General features: G+C 42.3%; 1 protein-coding gene and 1 non-coding gene across 4 annotated transcripts in view; both read right to left on the minus strand.

Moving 5' to 3' along the window:
- Positions 1-12,108, minus strand: part of IARS1 (isoleucyl-tRNA synthetase 1) — an 89,293-nt gene extending 77,185 nt beyond the window's left edge. For 2 of the 3 annotated variants that reach the window (XM_069028406.1, XM_069028403.1), the window contains exons 1-6: positions 12,024-12,108; positions 10,217-10,306; positions 7,799-7,918; positions 7,127-7,283; positions 6,541-6,660; positions 3,597-3,679 (exon numbers count right to left, since the gene is read on the minus strand). In XM_069028406.1, the coding sequence (XP_068884507.1) occupies positions 3,597-3,679; positions 6,541-6,660; positions 7,127-7,283; positions 7,799-7,917 (479 nt within the window). In that variant the 5' untranslated portion in view covers position 7,918; positions 10,217-10,306; positions 12,024-12,108. Of the gene's footprint in view, positions 1-3,596; positions 3,680-6,540; positions 6,661-7,126; positions 7,284-7,798; positions 7,919-10,216; positions 10,307-11,323; positions 11,443-12,023 lie in introns of all 3 variants that reach the window. The other variant, XM_069028404.1, reaches the window with a different exon arrangement.
- LOC138117869 (small nucleolar RNA SNORA84) lies at positions 9,560-9,693 on the minus strand. The gene has a single exon (XR_011154905.1). It is a non-coding gene; the product is annotated as a small nucleolar RNA SNORA84 (small nucleolar RNA).
- Positions 12,109-12,883: the final 775 nt, after the last annotated feature.

Below are 12,883 nucleotides of genomic sequence, written 5' to 3' on the forward strand. Positions count from 1 at the left end.
CACTAACAAACACAGCCTGTCTTTAAAACAGTATCTTGGAAAGACATCTCCTTAAGAAAGTCAAGACAAGTATTTATTTGTTCCAGGGCCTAGGAATTGTTAAGTACAGAAGTTGTCAAAAATTATGCTCAACTACCACTGAGAGCTTTAAAATCCTGGCATACAGAGATCATCCAGCTCCAGGTCTAGCCTCCAAGCTGTGATCTTTGGAACAGTGTGTTTGTTGAGAGATTCTGGATCAAGCCAGAAATGCAAAATACCTGTGTAACAGGAAATGTGAATATCTAAAATGGATGCTAAACTTATCCCAAAGGTCAGGCATGGGAGTACAGTGTATTCCTCCTTCAAAATACAGGTAAGGAGATACAAGAAGGACTGGAATGGTGAGAAGGTAACAACAAGGGGACTAGAGAACTTAATGCACAGAAGAAATACAAGAATGAGGAAAAACAATACAGGTTGCTCATAGAAAAATGGATAAATCAGATTTCTTATGACCACTATTTTTCTAGAGAATCATTAGCCGTGGAATACACAGAATGCAACGCTGATTTCCATGAGGACCAGAGATGTGTTGTTCTGAGAGCATGCTGGTTCAATGCTGAGTGCTGGTCCTGTCTCGGCTGTGAGCCCAGCACTCCCTGGCACCTCCTCCCAGAGCTCCATCACCAAGGGGAGCTCAGGACTGTCCCTAACGCGGAATCAGGCTCAGCCCGCAGTTGCTCATTTGGGCACTAGATGGTGACAGGAATCTGCTCAAGCAACCCTTCAGAGGAGCAGGAGGAGAGGCCAAGGCCTGGGCATCACCCCGGGAAGAGCAGAGCCGTCCCCTCGCCGCAGCACCCCACAGGCTGCTTCCCCGGAGCCCAGGGAGAACCGTGCCCCAGCAGCAAACTCACATCCAGCCCCACACCTGTGCAACAAGCCAGCAGTGAAGATTTATGGTTACTCCAACTCCCAAAGGTTTCTTTCAGACCGCCTCAGTAGGAAGTTTAAGCTCCCATCAAACTCCTCTCCCTTTCACTGGATGTCTCGTGACCGTACAAAAAAAGGCAAGAACATATTGCATGTTTGTGCTGTGCCAGCTCAAGATCACTGTCATTGCACTGTTCCAGTGAAGGGCACTCCTTAATTGAGATCCAAGCTGGCTGCAGGACAAACTCTACAGAATTAGAACTTAAAAGTTCTATTTAAGTTATTTAATATATACAGAGTTGATTATATCTTAACATCGAAAGCAGTACAGTATCACTTCTTACTGACACCACCTTTCAACCCTGCCCTGAAAAACTCTGCCAGGATACCACAATTCTACCAATGAATGTTTTTTTGTAAGTCAAAATTTAGCAGGCTGAAAATTCAGTTTAGTCAGTCATCATATGACATAGCACCAAAGTGCCAACAAAGCAGTCATTGCCACCAGAACAATTATAAAAGATGAAAAAGAAATGCTCTCTAGCATTCTGAGCTTATTATTATTGTTTTGTAGAGATACTAGATAACAGATGTATTTGGTGTCTGAGTCCTAAATTATTTCCAATCTAAATGATTTGGATCAAATCAGCCACCACTGAAAACAACATTTATCACAAGTACTGGATTATCTCACTGAACTCAAGAGAAACATGGAAGAAAACACCACATGTCACAAAGAAATTCCAGTTGAGACCACTCCAGAGCTGCAACCCTCAGGAAGAGCTACAGACCAGAAAAAAAAAAAAAAACTAAACAGACTGGTTTAGCCGATTATGTAAGACTGAAGACAAACTCCTTACCATATTTTAACCACAAAACCTACAGCTGCCATGCCCACTACCATTTTCATAATCAGGTTTTTTTCTGGACCTAAAATCAGCATTTTTCTCCCACAGACAGAACAACAACAAGGTAAAACCACTGGACAGGCCAATGCAGAAATTAATCTGCAGTTTCTCTTTCGTACATAGCTGGAGACTAAATTTTAAAACTTTTTAAAAGAATTTCAAAAGGAGCTCATAAAAAATAAAATCAATTGTGAGAGAAGCATAGAACCTACAGCTCAAATTAGCACTCCTGATGGACATGAAAAGTAACTTCAGTAACACGTTTTGGGTCTGATGATTGCCTGGGTAACCATCCAATTTATTTTCTTTTATTTTTAGGAAATTGTGCATTACCCTGTCAAAAGCACCACTCTAACTGCAGTGACAGGGCCCTCTTTAAGCACCATCTCCCTCAGCCCTGAGACAGTCCAAGGAGACTTTCCCAAAAAAAGCCAATTTTTCAAAACAGAAAATGCATTTCATTACATGACTTAACAGAAACTTAACACTATCAGGAAGCAAAAAAAGTACAATTAAATGGCTGTCTGCCTACGTAGTTCCTGAAATCTGAGTTTTTTCAGATCCAAAGTTTATACTTTAGAGTCTGTATCAAAGCAAGCATTAGGATGTGATCTGTGACAGGTGAAAGACCAGAAACTGCCTTTCAAAGAGGTGGTGGCAGAAACAAACCACCAAAAAAAGGTTTGGGCTGCTGAGCAAGACCCTGCAGCTAGCTCAAGTCAGGTTTGGTTTTTAAGCTGCCAGTTAAACAGAATTTGAGGTGCCACTAAGTATTTCTGTGATTTACAAAACAAAGGTTTCTTGTCAGTTTTGGCTTTGTAATTATGCAGGGTTTCTTCAGCTGAGTTAGTTAAACATCTGCTGCCTTCCCACCATCTTTCCAATGCTCACTGAAATCTCACTGGCACTTCAGCCCTCTGCAGTGGCTTCAGGGACATCTAAAATGTCTGTCAGTCCATTATCATAACTTTATAAAACTAACTGTACGATTAAAGCTGATTAGTAAAACTAATATTAACAAACATTCAATAATACTTTAGTATGCACACAATTTTCTTTACAATGGCTTTTGGTCAGCATGTACTCTGCTGAACCTCTCCCTGCAATTCACCTTGTCATTCTATCACCCAAAAGACCCAAAGCAGCCATTTCTTCACTGTGTTAAACCAATCATCTTACTATCCTCTTAACCTGGAAGGTTGTATTGTCTTTTGAAATCCGAACAGGCACCCTGAATACATTGCCAAAACACCCAAACTTTACTTAGCTCTGCACCAGGAGTCCAAGACAGTTGTCAAACTGTGCTGCCAAGAAAAAACAGCAGATTCACAGCCTCTAAATTCAGGCTTGAAGAAGAGGTTTGGAGCTAAACTGAGCTTGGACAGCTTGCCCATTTACAGCTGACAGTGTGAAGAACATCAAGAATGCAGAGATATAACAATTTCCTACACCAACCAAGGAACATATTAATAGATCTTCAGAACTGCTTCTAAGTTGACATGGAGCAGTGAGATTTCAGGGCTCACTAAAGGCAGTATTGGTGCACTTTATTTTGCAAAGCCCTGCTACCCTGAAGAAGGAAAAAAATGGGACAATTAATTCCATCACTGGGACTTCAAGAGATTCCACATCACTTTAATTTCTCTGCCTGACGTTTTATCTGCATTTGGCATTTTCAGAACAGTGCTAGTGAAACATGGACCAGCACAGGTTTGCAATGATTGAAGCCTTTTTTCACATTTCAAATCCATAAAGCAATGTATGTTCACTTACCACACAGACTCCATGAACTCGGGGTAAAGAGTTTTATAGTCATTTTCAAAGTCAATCCAGCGTCCTAATCTGGTAACACTGAACTGTTAAGACACAAACACAGAGATTGAAAGGCATCTTAACAATGTATCATCACGATACATTACTAATATTAATTCTGTAAAATAAACATCAAATGGGTTTTTAAGTGCAGTGTTTGTCCCATATCAATGAAATACATCCATAAAATATTTTAGCCTGATAATAGTTCCAAACAGTGTATTTAAACAGGCAAAAATAAGGAAGGAATGAAACCATGAGCATGGTTATTTAGAACCAAGGTCACACAACAGGCAAATGTGTTCAATGCAGCAGAAATGGTAGATCATTTGGATCATTCATCAAATAGAAATGGTGAATCACTCAAGGTTCAGCCAAGGTTCAAATGCCTGAAAATTGCTTTTCATTGCAGTGGTCTTACTTCTATTTTTAAGACAGCTTGTTGCAGAGACAGTGAAAACCCAGAAGACGTAGTCTATCAGCTTTCAGTTACATGAAAACATGATGTAACTTGAAGACAAAGAAATGCTGAAAGAAATTGATACGTGACAAGTTATCAAACTATTCCAGAGCCAACTGCCTTCTCTGACTTCCCAAAGCCATGAGAGGGCTGCCAAAGCCCCAGGAGTGACAGGTGCTCGTCCCTCTCTCAGGACAGATCATGGTCACATCCATGGCCCAGCAGGCAGACACTAATGAGGAATGAGCCAGCTATGGGATTCACTGGGACAAGTGGGATTTCACAGCCACCCAAACCCCCAGCTCTGCAGAGAGCCAAGCCAGCGACACCTGTCCTGACACTGTGAGACACAGCCCTCACTGAATGTCAAACCAGCAAAGTGAACACAAAGCACATTCATTCTCTCACCTCTACATTTTCATACAAGACCTGAGCTCCTGACACGTATCAAGTTTTCATCCTGACCTTTAAGCCACGCTGACGTTCCACTAATAAGATCCATAGCCTAGGACTGATTAGCACAAGGATCCACAAGGTTGGAGCATTATGTTTGGTTTCAGTATTGTAAGATCTCACACAGCCAAGGAAACTTTTTTATTTTTTCATAAGGCTCAAATATTTGCTAACCACTCCAGGCAGAAAATAAACACTCTATCTAACAGGAATGTTGGTAATTCCTCTCCTAGCCCTATTCCAAAATACTTGAATTTATTACAAGTCAAAAGATATTTTAACAAATTTCATTACTTTAATTTATCAACTAAAATACACACAAGCATGCACAACTTTACAAACAAAACAAAATACAAAATCCATTCACCACCCAAAAGATCAAGTGCTTGGATTAACCAGCACTGCAAAAACACCAGTTCCTGAAGCACAGCAAGTCAAAAGGTATGGAAAATGCAACACAAATGTTCCAGGTTTGGCTGGGATAGTTAATTTTCTTCTTCATAGCTGGTAATGTGCTGCGCTCTGGATTTAGTACAGGAATCATGTTGTTAACCCACTGCTGGCTTAGGTGCTGCTGCACAGTGCTTACCCTAAGCAAGGAGTTCTCGGTTTCCCAGGCTGTGCCAGCAGGGAGCTGCACAAGGAGCTGGGTGGGAGAACAGCCAGGACAGCTGATCCCAACTGGCCAAAGGGACATTCCATAGCACAGAACATCCTGCCCAGCAGAGAAACTGAGGGGACTTGGCCAGGAGCTGGGAATCACTGTGCAGAGACAGGCTGGGAATCACTCAGCAACCGGACTGGGCATCACTTGGTTTTCCTGGCTTTTACTCCTCCCTCTCTCTCCCCTCTTTTACTGCCATTATTATTATTATCAATAGCATCATTATAATATTTTATTTTGTTTCAACTAAACTGTTCTATCTTCACTCATTGGTATACTTGTCTGCCAGCTGAGGTTAAACCACCACAACAAATCAGAATGAATCTTGCTATTTTTATTTCTAAAAGCAACAAAGAATTATTGATGATGGGTTTGAAATACAACATTTCAGAGTGTAGATGAATGAGTGTACATTTGAAAAAAAAAAACAAACTGTCTGCTTTTCATCCAGCCACTCACTGAGGTTTAGGCCACAGCTACTCTACCCAAGGCAGCTCTGGGTTCTTCAGACACTGGCCATGACTTCAAAATTCTCCCAAGGGCAAGAGGCAAGTGATGCTCAAATAAGAAATTGCTATTTCCATGAAAAGAAATGCAGCAGGACTAGAGAACATGCAGAGGAGTGTGATGAAGTAGAACAGCTTTTGCACAAGGAAAACTTAAAATAATTAGGACTGTTCTGTCTAGGGAAAAAAAAAAGATGGTTAAGATAAAGCTTTATTGGAAATCATTTTAGAGAACTACCATTCTTCCAACTCGCACACACCAACACTCTCCCTCTGTTCCTCGGATGCAAAGCTGACACCAGTATTCTCTGGGAAGACTGAGAGTTTACCCACACCACCTGTGACAAAACCAGATGTGAGAATTTCTGTTCTTCCAAAAATACAAGCTACTACCCTGCACTCTGGCAATGAAAAGACTGGGGGAAGAAGAAGAAGAAAAGCAGTGAGGTTAATGTTAATTTTCTTTAATGGCTCCATTTGAAAACCAAAGACAGATCTTTCATTTTTCTATACAAGAGAAGACACAAAGAAAGAGACAATGCTCAACATATCTATTTTTTGTTCAGTGTCTCTTATTAGACGCTTTGAGCTGCAGGTAACCTGCAAGTAACCTCCTCTTGACGGCACAGCAGTCTGTTCTGAGCCACAATGGTGCTCTTTTTTTTCCCCCTTTCAGGATCACAGGGGAGAAACACAGTAGCTTAAAGACATGAGATTTATGCACATAATCAGACAAAAGGATGAAGTTCACCCTACCTGAAACACTTCTGCACAAATACATTTAGAAATGCTCAGCAGAACACGGACTGAGCCTTCACTTACCTCCCACTCCTTGGCGTATCTCATCACAATCCCTCTGCACTCTTTGTTGTAAGCTTCAATCCCCATCTTTGCCACATCCTCTGGCCCTTTAATGCCTAAAGTCTTGTCAATCTCATATTCCTGGGAGCATGGAAAACAACCAAACAAAACATCCTGTTATCAAAAGCTTTCAGGATTTCCCTGCAGAGTTTATTTATGTCCTATGCATTCTAATGAGGCTCAGGGGCCTCCTTTAACCTTTGGAGATTTCATGAGAGCTGCACCTGAACTGGGCAGGGATTTCAAAGGCTCACCCTGGCGTGACTGTTTCTTCAGTATCTTTAGAAAAATAAACAAAACACCAGTTTCTGCATCATGTACCAAGTAAATACAGGTTCATAGCAATGAACAGAGTGCAGGTGACCAGTGGGAAGCTCCTGAACTCACCACACACAAAAGCCAGAGCAACACACTGGACAAGGAACTTCCAGTTCTCTTTTAGCAACAATGCCAGGTATAAAAGCAACTGAAACATGAGTGATAAGCAGGGAACAACAGCAAAAGAGGAACCAACAGAAGTATCTGTAGGTAAATTCATGACACATACCACAGGTAAGCCATGGCAATCCCAGCCAAACCTTCTGTCAACATGAAAACCACTCTGATGAGCAAATCTGGTCACTATGTCTTTGATGGTTCCTGCAAGAATATGGCCATAGTGGGGGAGCCCAGTGGCAAACGGGGGGCCATCGTAGAAGTTAAACCTACAACACAAAACATTCCTCATTAAAGCAAAAACTGAGTAGCAGGACTTCAGACAGGGTGACTCTACCTGTATGCTTATACTACTTATGTTTTACTAGGACAATATCCATTCCTTCCTTTTCCACAATCAGTCAGCACAGGTGCCACGCTGGCAGTGAGACTAAAGGGAACATTCCAACTTGTTCAGTTCCTACCACTGCCAGTTCTACCAGGATTCCCATGGAACATCCCAGCACGGTGCTCCACAGCTGGCACAATGGGAAGAGTTCTTTGCTTACCTCCCCATTTCACTTACAAACACACCAGGCAGGAAATTACAGGTTTACTGCTACTGTTTGAACACTGCTGATTCTTCACAAAGTGAAATATAAAGGGCCAGCAGCATGAGCCAGGCCTGCTGTTGGCAAAGGCAGCAGCTGCTGTTTACAGAACCAAGGAAAAACAAAGAGTAATTACAGCTAAGCCAACCCTGCACTGCCACGCACAGTTGCTGCAGCTTTCAACAGATTCTTACCTAGGTCTGTTCTTTGATTGCTTCAGGCATTCTTTGAAACAATTAAGATTTTTCCAGAGCGTCAGTATCTTCTCTTCCTCATTTGGAAAATTTATGTTTTCTGGAACTTGCTGAACCATTCTTTCCCAACAAGGATCGAGAAGAGAAAAAAACATATTGAACACAAGTGAGGAAAAGGTAACTCCACAAATACAACTTATAGCTTACAAATCCATATCACCAATCCAGAGCTTGGTTTTCCAAAGAGCCTGATTCATTGCAGGCATGGAAGCAAGCACTCTTTTCTAAAAAAAGCCTAATTTTGACTGACTGGCACCAAAATTTTGGAACAGGAAAAGGATTCTCCATTCATTCTACTATGATTGTCCCCTTTTTTATCATCTTTGTATTTCTGGTTCCTAGAGAAAACAGTCAAAGGGCAAATTATTTTTTGGTTACAAGTTTGGGATTTTTTTCTTTAGGAAAAGTTTCCAAGTTCCAACTGACCCTTCAGCACCAGTTTGTACCAGAGAGTTTCACTTTAAACTACTGAAGAAGGGGCTCCTCTTCACTGTACATTTATTCACACCGTTCAGATGTTTAAAAGAGCATTTTCCTTCAGGCTATGCCAGCATTCTCAGATGCCCCTAAAAGCAGCCAGACTGCAGAAAGCACAGTTGAAAAACATTGCAAAGATGAATATGTGTTTTATAAGTACATTACAACTAAGCCACAACAGGCTACTTCATTGCTGTACAAGCAACACAGGGAAGAGGAATTCTCAACATAATTAGGAGCACACAGCAGAGTTGCCTGGTTCCAGACCTGCTACAAGATAGAAAGTGATCAGATTTCAACAAAATGCCGCAGCAAGAACTAAGCAAAGCTCTGGGGAATAAGGGTGTTCAAGACAGGAGCTCCCCAACAGGAGAAAACTGGTTATGAAGGCTGTAACAGATGATGCTACAGAATAAAAGGGTTCTCCCACCTCTCCCTTTATTGCTCCTGAGCACTTACACCAGAAGTAGCTACTACAGCCTTGAGCTTCACTCAGCATTAGAGAATTACAAGCAATGGCACAAGACCTGAGCCTTGTGATTTACTCAGGTTTGTAAATACTAACTATAAATCAGCAACAAAGGCAAATGCATGAAGACAATTCTTCCAGTTACAGCTGAAGTTCCAAAACATTTGCCTAAATGGAACCCAGACCACCACAGAAACTTCCAGCTCCAGGCTTGAACCCATATGGAAAAATGTGCTACAGGCCAATTTCACCACTCATACTTTCTGTATTCGTGACAAACCATTCTCTCCACTAGTAAGCCCAAATTATCATTTATCATTATCATATTATTATAATTGAGAATGCCACAACCTGGTGCACAGCCAACACAGCATTGGGAGGAGACATCAGGGGCTGACAAGGAACAGATGGACATGGCGTGGATGCACTTCTTAGAAGGGTAATAACCAGCCTTAGCACAGTGAGTTAGTCTATACACAGCTTGTAGGAGAGTTTTCACCAGTCTGCCTCAAAGCACTGATTAGGCTGTGTCATTTCTCAGTGATTTGATCACAGAGACAATGGAAATGATAAAAGAATTCAGCCTTAAAGCTTTTACCTCCCACAAACCAGCTGACCTGAGGAATAAGGATCTTCATGTTCTACTCAGCTCAAGCTCAGCCCTCCCAAGTTAGTGATAACTGCAAAGGGTGTGGAGACTGGCCCAGCTGTCAGGGCTGTGTAACTGAACAAATCAGCTGCGGGCTGGGGCTTTGTGCTGTGCCTGTGACCGGGCTGTGGAGGCTGCTCACGGATCACAGACTCCCTGCGTAAATCACAGAGTCACTGTGGGCCCATTCTCCCAACTGCAGCACTGCATGGCCAAAGCAGTGTCCAGTAACCACAGGGCACAAATCCATACACGCTCGCAGCAAGATGGGAAGTTTATTGCATCAGAAGCAGGGGGAAAAAATACTGTTGAGAATTAATATGCAACCATCACTACCAGTTGTTTTTTTTTTCCAAGTTATAAATCAGAATTTTAAACAGACTGACTTAAAAGACAAAAGCACATTGAAAATCTCGCCATGGCTCAACATCAGCTGAGCAAAAAAGCCAGGATCTAGCAATCAATTTATAGACAGAGGTATGAATCTCTCTGCAGCACAAAAAAAGCTCATTATAAGCAATCTAGGTATTTCAGAGAATAATCAAGGACAACTCATTACTTTGAACACTGACTGAGCAAAAACATCACAAACCACGTTACAGAAATTATTATACAAACAGATCTAATAAAACCACATTTTCAGACAACACATTTACAGAGATCAGTAAACACAAAGAGGGTTCTCCATTCATTTTCTGCTGACAAAAAGTGATAAAGTTTAAGAGAATGTACCCTTAAGCAAGTTTTTATTACGTACACTCACTTTTCTAGAGGATAACAACATTCATTCGGAAAGACGTCAAAGTTTGGAGATTGTACAACAGCAGTCTGAGACTCAGGCTGGGCTTCTTATCTACAAAAAAAAATAAACACGCATTAAAACCATAAAAGCAAGTTCAAGTGTGCTTTTTAAAATATTAAGATTTATTCTTTAAAAATCAATAAAAACTCAATTAAAATACCTCTATGAATGAAGTGAACCCATATTTGAGAAATAGAGTTGTACTTTACATACATCAGATACATGATTAAAACAAAGTGGGTTCCAAGATATTAATCATTTTGTTGGCTGAGAACCTGTAAGTATAAAGACAGAGGCTGAACTAAAGGTATACAAAAGCTCTTCTGATTTCCAGGGGTTTATGATGAGTCTCTTACTCTTGTTCCAGTCACCTTCTCCCACAAAGTATTCTGTAGAAGAGACCAAAGCTCCCTTCGAAGTCAATGAACCTCCTTTCTCCATGTACAGCTGCCTTCTCCAAACTTAAACAATGCTCTGTTTTCCATACACACCTGGCACCCCATTTCTGCCTTTTTAGGTACTGTTCTGGGGTAACATAAATTTAAACTGTTCACCTGATTATCAAAATTCTCCATTTCTAGAAGGGACCGAAACAACCACTAAAACAAAAGGAAAGATGGATAGGAACAAAATGCTAAACTACAGAACAAATGTTGCTTCTGAAAATCTTGTACTAATGTCTTATATGCTAACCTATGACAACAGGGAATAAAATTTCAACACCATCCCAGCTGTCCTCCTGCAAGGAGGGTTTCCTTTAATATTGAAAAGCCAATTAAAACATTGCTAAAGCAACAAGCATACGGCTCAGTTAATGCTGTATTTAGACACAGATGTTTCATGCTATGCAGGAACCCAGTTTTACAGGTTTTGTATCTTGTGATGGCTTAAGAAATTTTTGTCGCCATCATACTACCTTGATTAAAAATGTAACATATCACTGTGAAAAAAAAAAAATCTAGGTTATCTTGAAATAACTTTGAACTATGTATTTTTAAGAAAACCTCAGAAACCAGTGACAGCTGAGTTACTGAACACTGCTTTTATGTGACAACTAAATTCTATTACCTGACAGCTGCTTTCTAAGCATATCACCACCAAACCGAATAAAAAGGCTTCCTGCAGCTTCCAAAAGGCTCCCGTGGGGTGGGAGCCAATGTTTGCTGGAGGTATCAAAGTCATCGCAGCTGCAGCAATAAAAAGGGTGCATTCATCAAACCCCCTCCACTAAAAGGATGCTGAAGGGAATGCTTTAGAGATATTACACGTAAGGGACCTTAAGTTCTTTGTAAAGATAACTAATGAAATCAAGACTTGCTAACTGTTAAGCCCTACAATAAGGCATCTGGTTAACCTTTAATAAGTATCTGCTATAAGTAACCTCAAAATTACCGAAAAAGCAAAGAATCTGTGCAGCACCCAAGCAGTAAAACACACATGAACGTGACGGTGTACACACAAAACACGAGCTCGGAAAAGCCGCCAATAATGTTAAACCCCACACGGGAGCTGCCAGTCCGGCCAGACCCTGTCACCGCCGTGACAGCAGAGGCACCTGCCGGCCCACGAGTCGCCGCTTTCATGGGACACCCTAAAGGTGCCGCCCGGCACCGGCTCCCGCGCCAAGCGCCCTTACACGCTGCTGGAGCCGCCCCGCCCTCGCGTCTCGGAGCCGCCCGCCGCCCCCCTGAGCCCAGCCCGGCCGGCAGGGCCGTGAGGGGACCGTGAGGGGACCGAGGGTCCGGCCCGGGCGGCGCTCCCCGCTCACCTCGGTCCCGCCATGATGCAATCGCGCCCTGCGCAGCATGGCCGGAAACACCGGCGGCGCCAAAGCCAATCAGCGCGCGGCTCTCTCCGGCCGCACAAAGGAGCTTTGTAAGGCGGCCGCCCATTGGGCGCGACCTGTCCCGGAGCGGCGCGTCACGGCGGCGCGAGGCAGCTCGGGAAACTGTTCCCGCGTGCCCGCCCCGCGGCTCCTGATTGGCCGGGCCGGGGCCGGGCCGGGGCCGGGCCATAAGTACTCTTAAATATCTCAAGATAGCAATTCTTAAGGCTGTAACTACATAGTAATTCAAGATGGTAATTCTTAAGGCTGTAACTACAACACAAGTCCGTCCTCTGCTGCTGTGCCCCAACTAAAAAAAAAAAAAAAAAAAAATTAAAAAACCAACTTGTAGATGGGTTCCCACAAGTCTAAGGAAATTTAAGTAAGGAAACTTACTTTGAAAAAAGTATTATCGCTGGCTGGCAGCGAATGAGAAACTACAAAACATTTCATGATACATTAAGTAACATTTCCTCCGCTTTTCCAGTGCTGAAAACAGCTGTGAAAAGGCTCTCGACAAAAATAGAAGTGAGACAGGGAGGTGAGTGAGGGAGGTGGATGCTCTTCCCAGCTTGCCCACCTGAACCCCGACCAGAACAGATCGTGGAGAATGAGGGCCAGGTCAATAATGGCACAAACTGTTCAGCTGCCTCCAGGTACTGATTTCAAATTGCTCTAAAAACTTGCTTACTAATACAGATGCAGGTATCAATTAGAGTTTTCAATGAAAGCTTTAGATTTTGATTTGCAGGGCTGGGTACAGGATGAACTCACTGGTCTGTGCAGGGCAGTGTCAGTGTGTG

The sequence above is a fragment of the Aphelocoma coerulescens genome, chromosome 12 (genome assembly GCF_041296385.1).
Source record: "Aphelocoma coerulescens isolate FSJ_1873_10779 chromosome 12, UR_Acoe_1.0, whole genome shotgun sequence".
In the NCBI taxonomy this organism is placed as follows: Eukaryota; Metazoa; Chordata; class Aves; order Passeriformes; family Corvidae; genus Aphelocoma; species Aphelocoma coerulescens.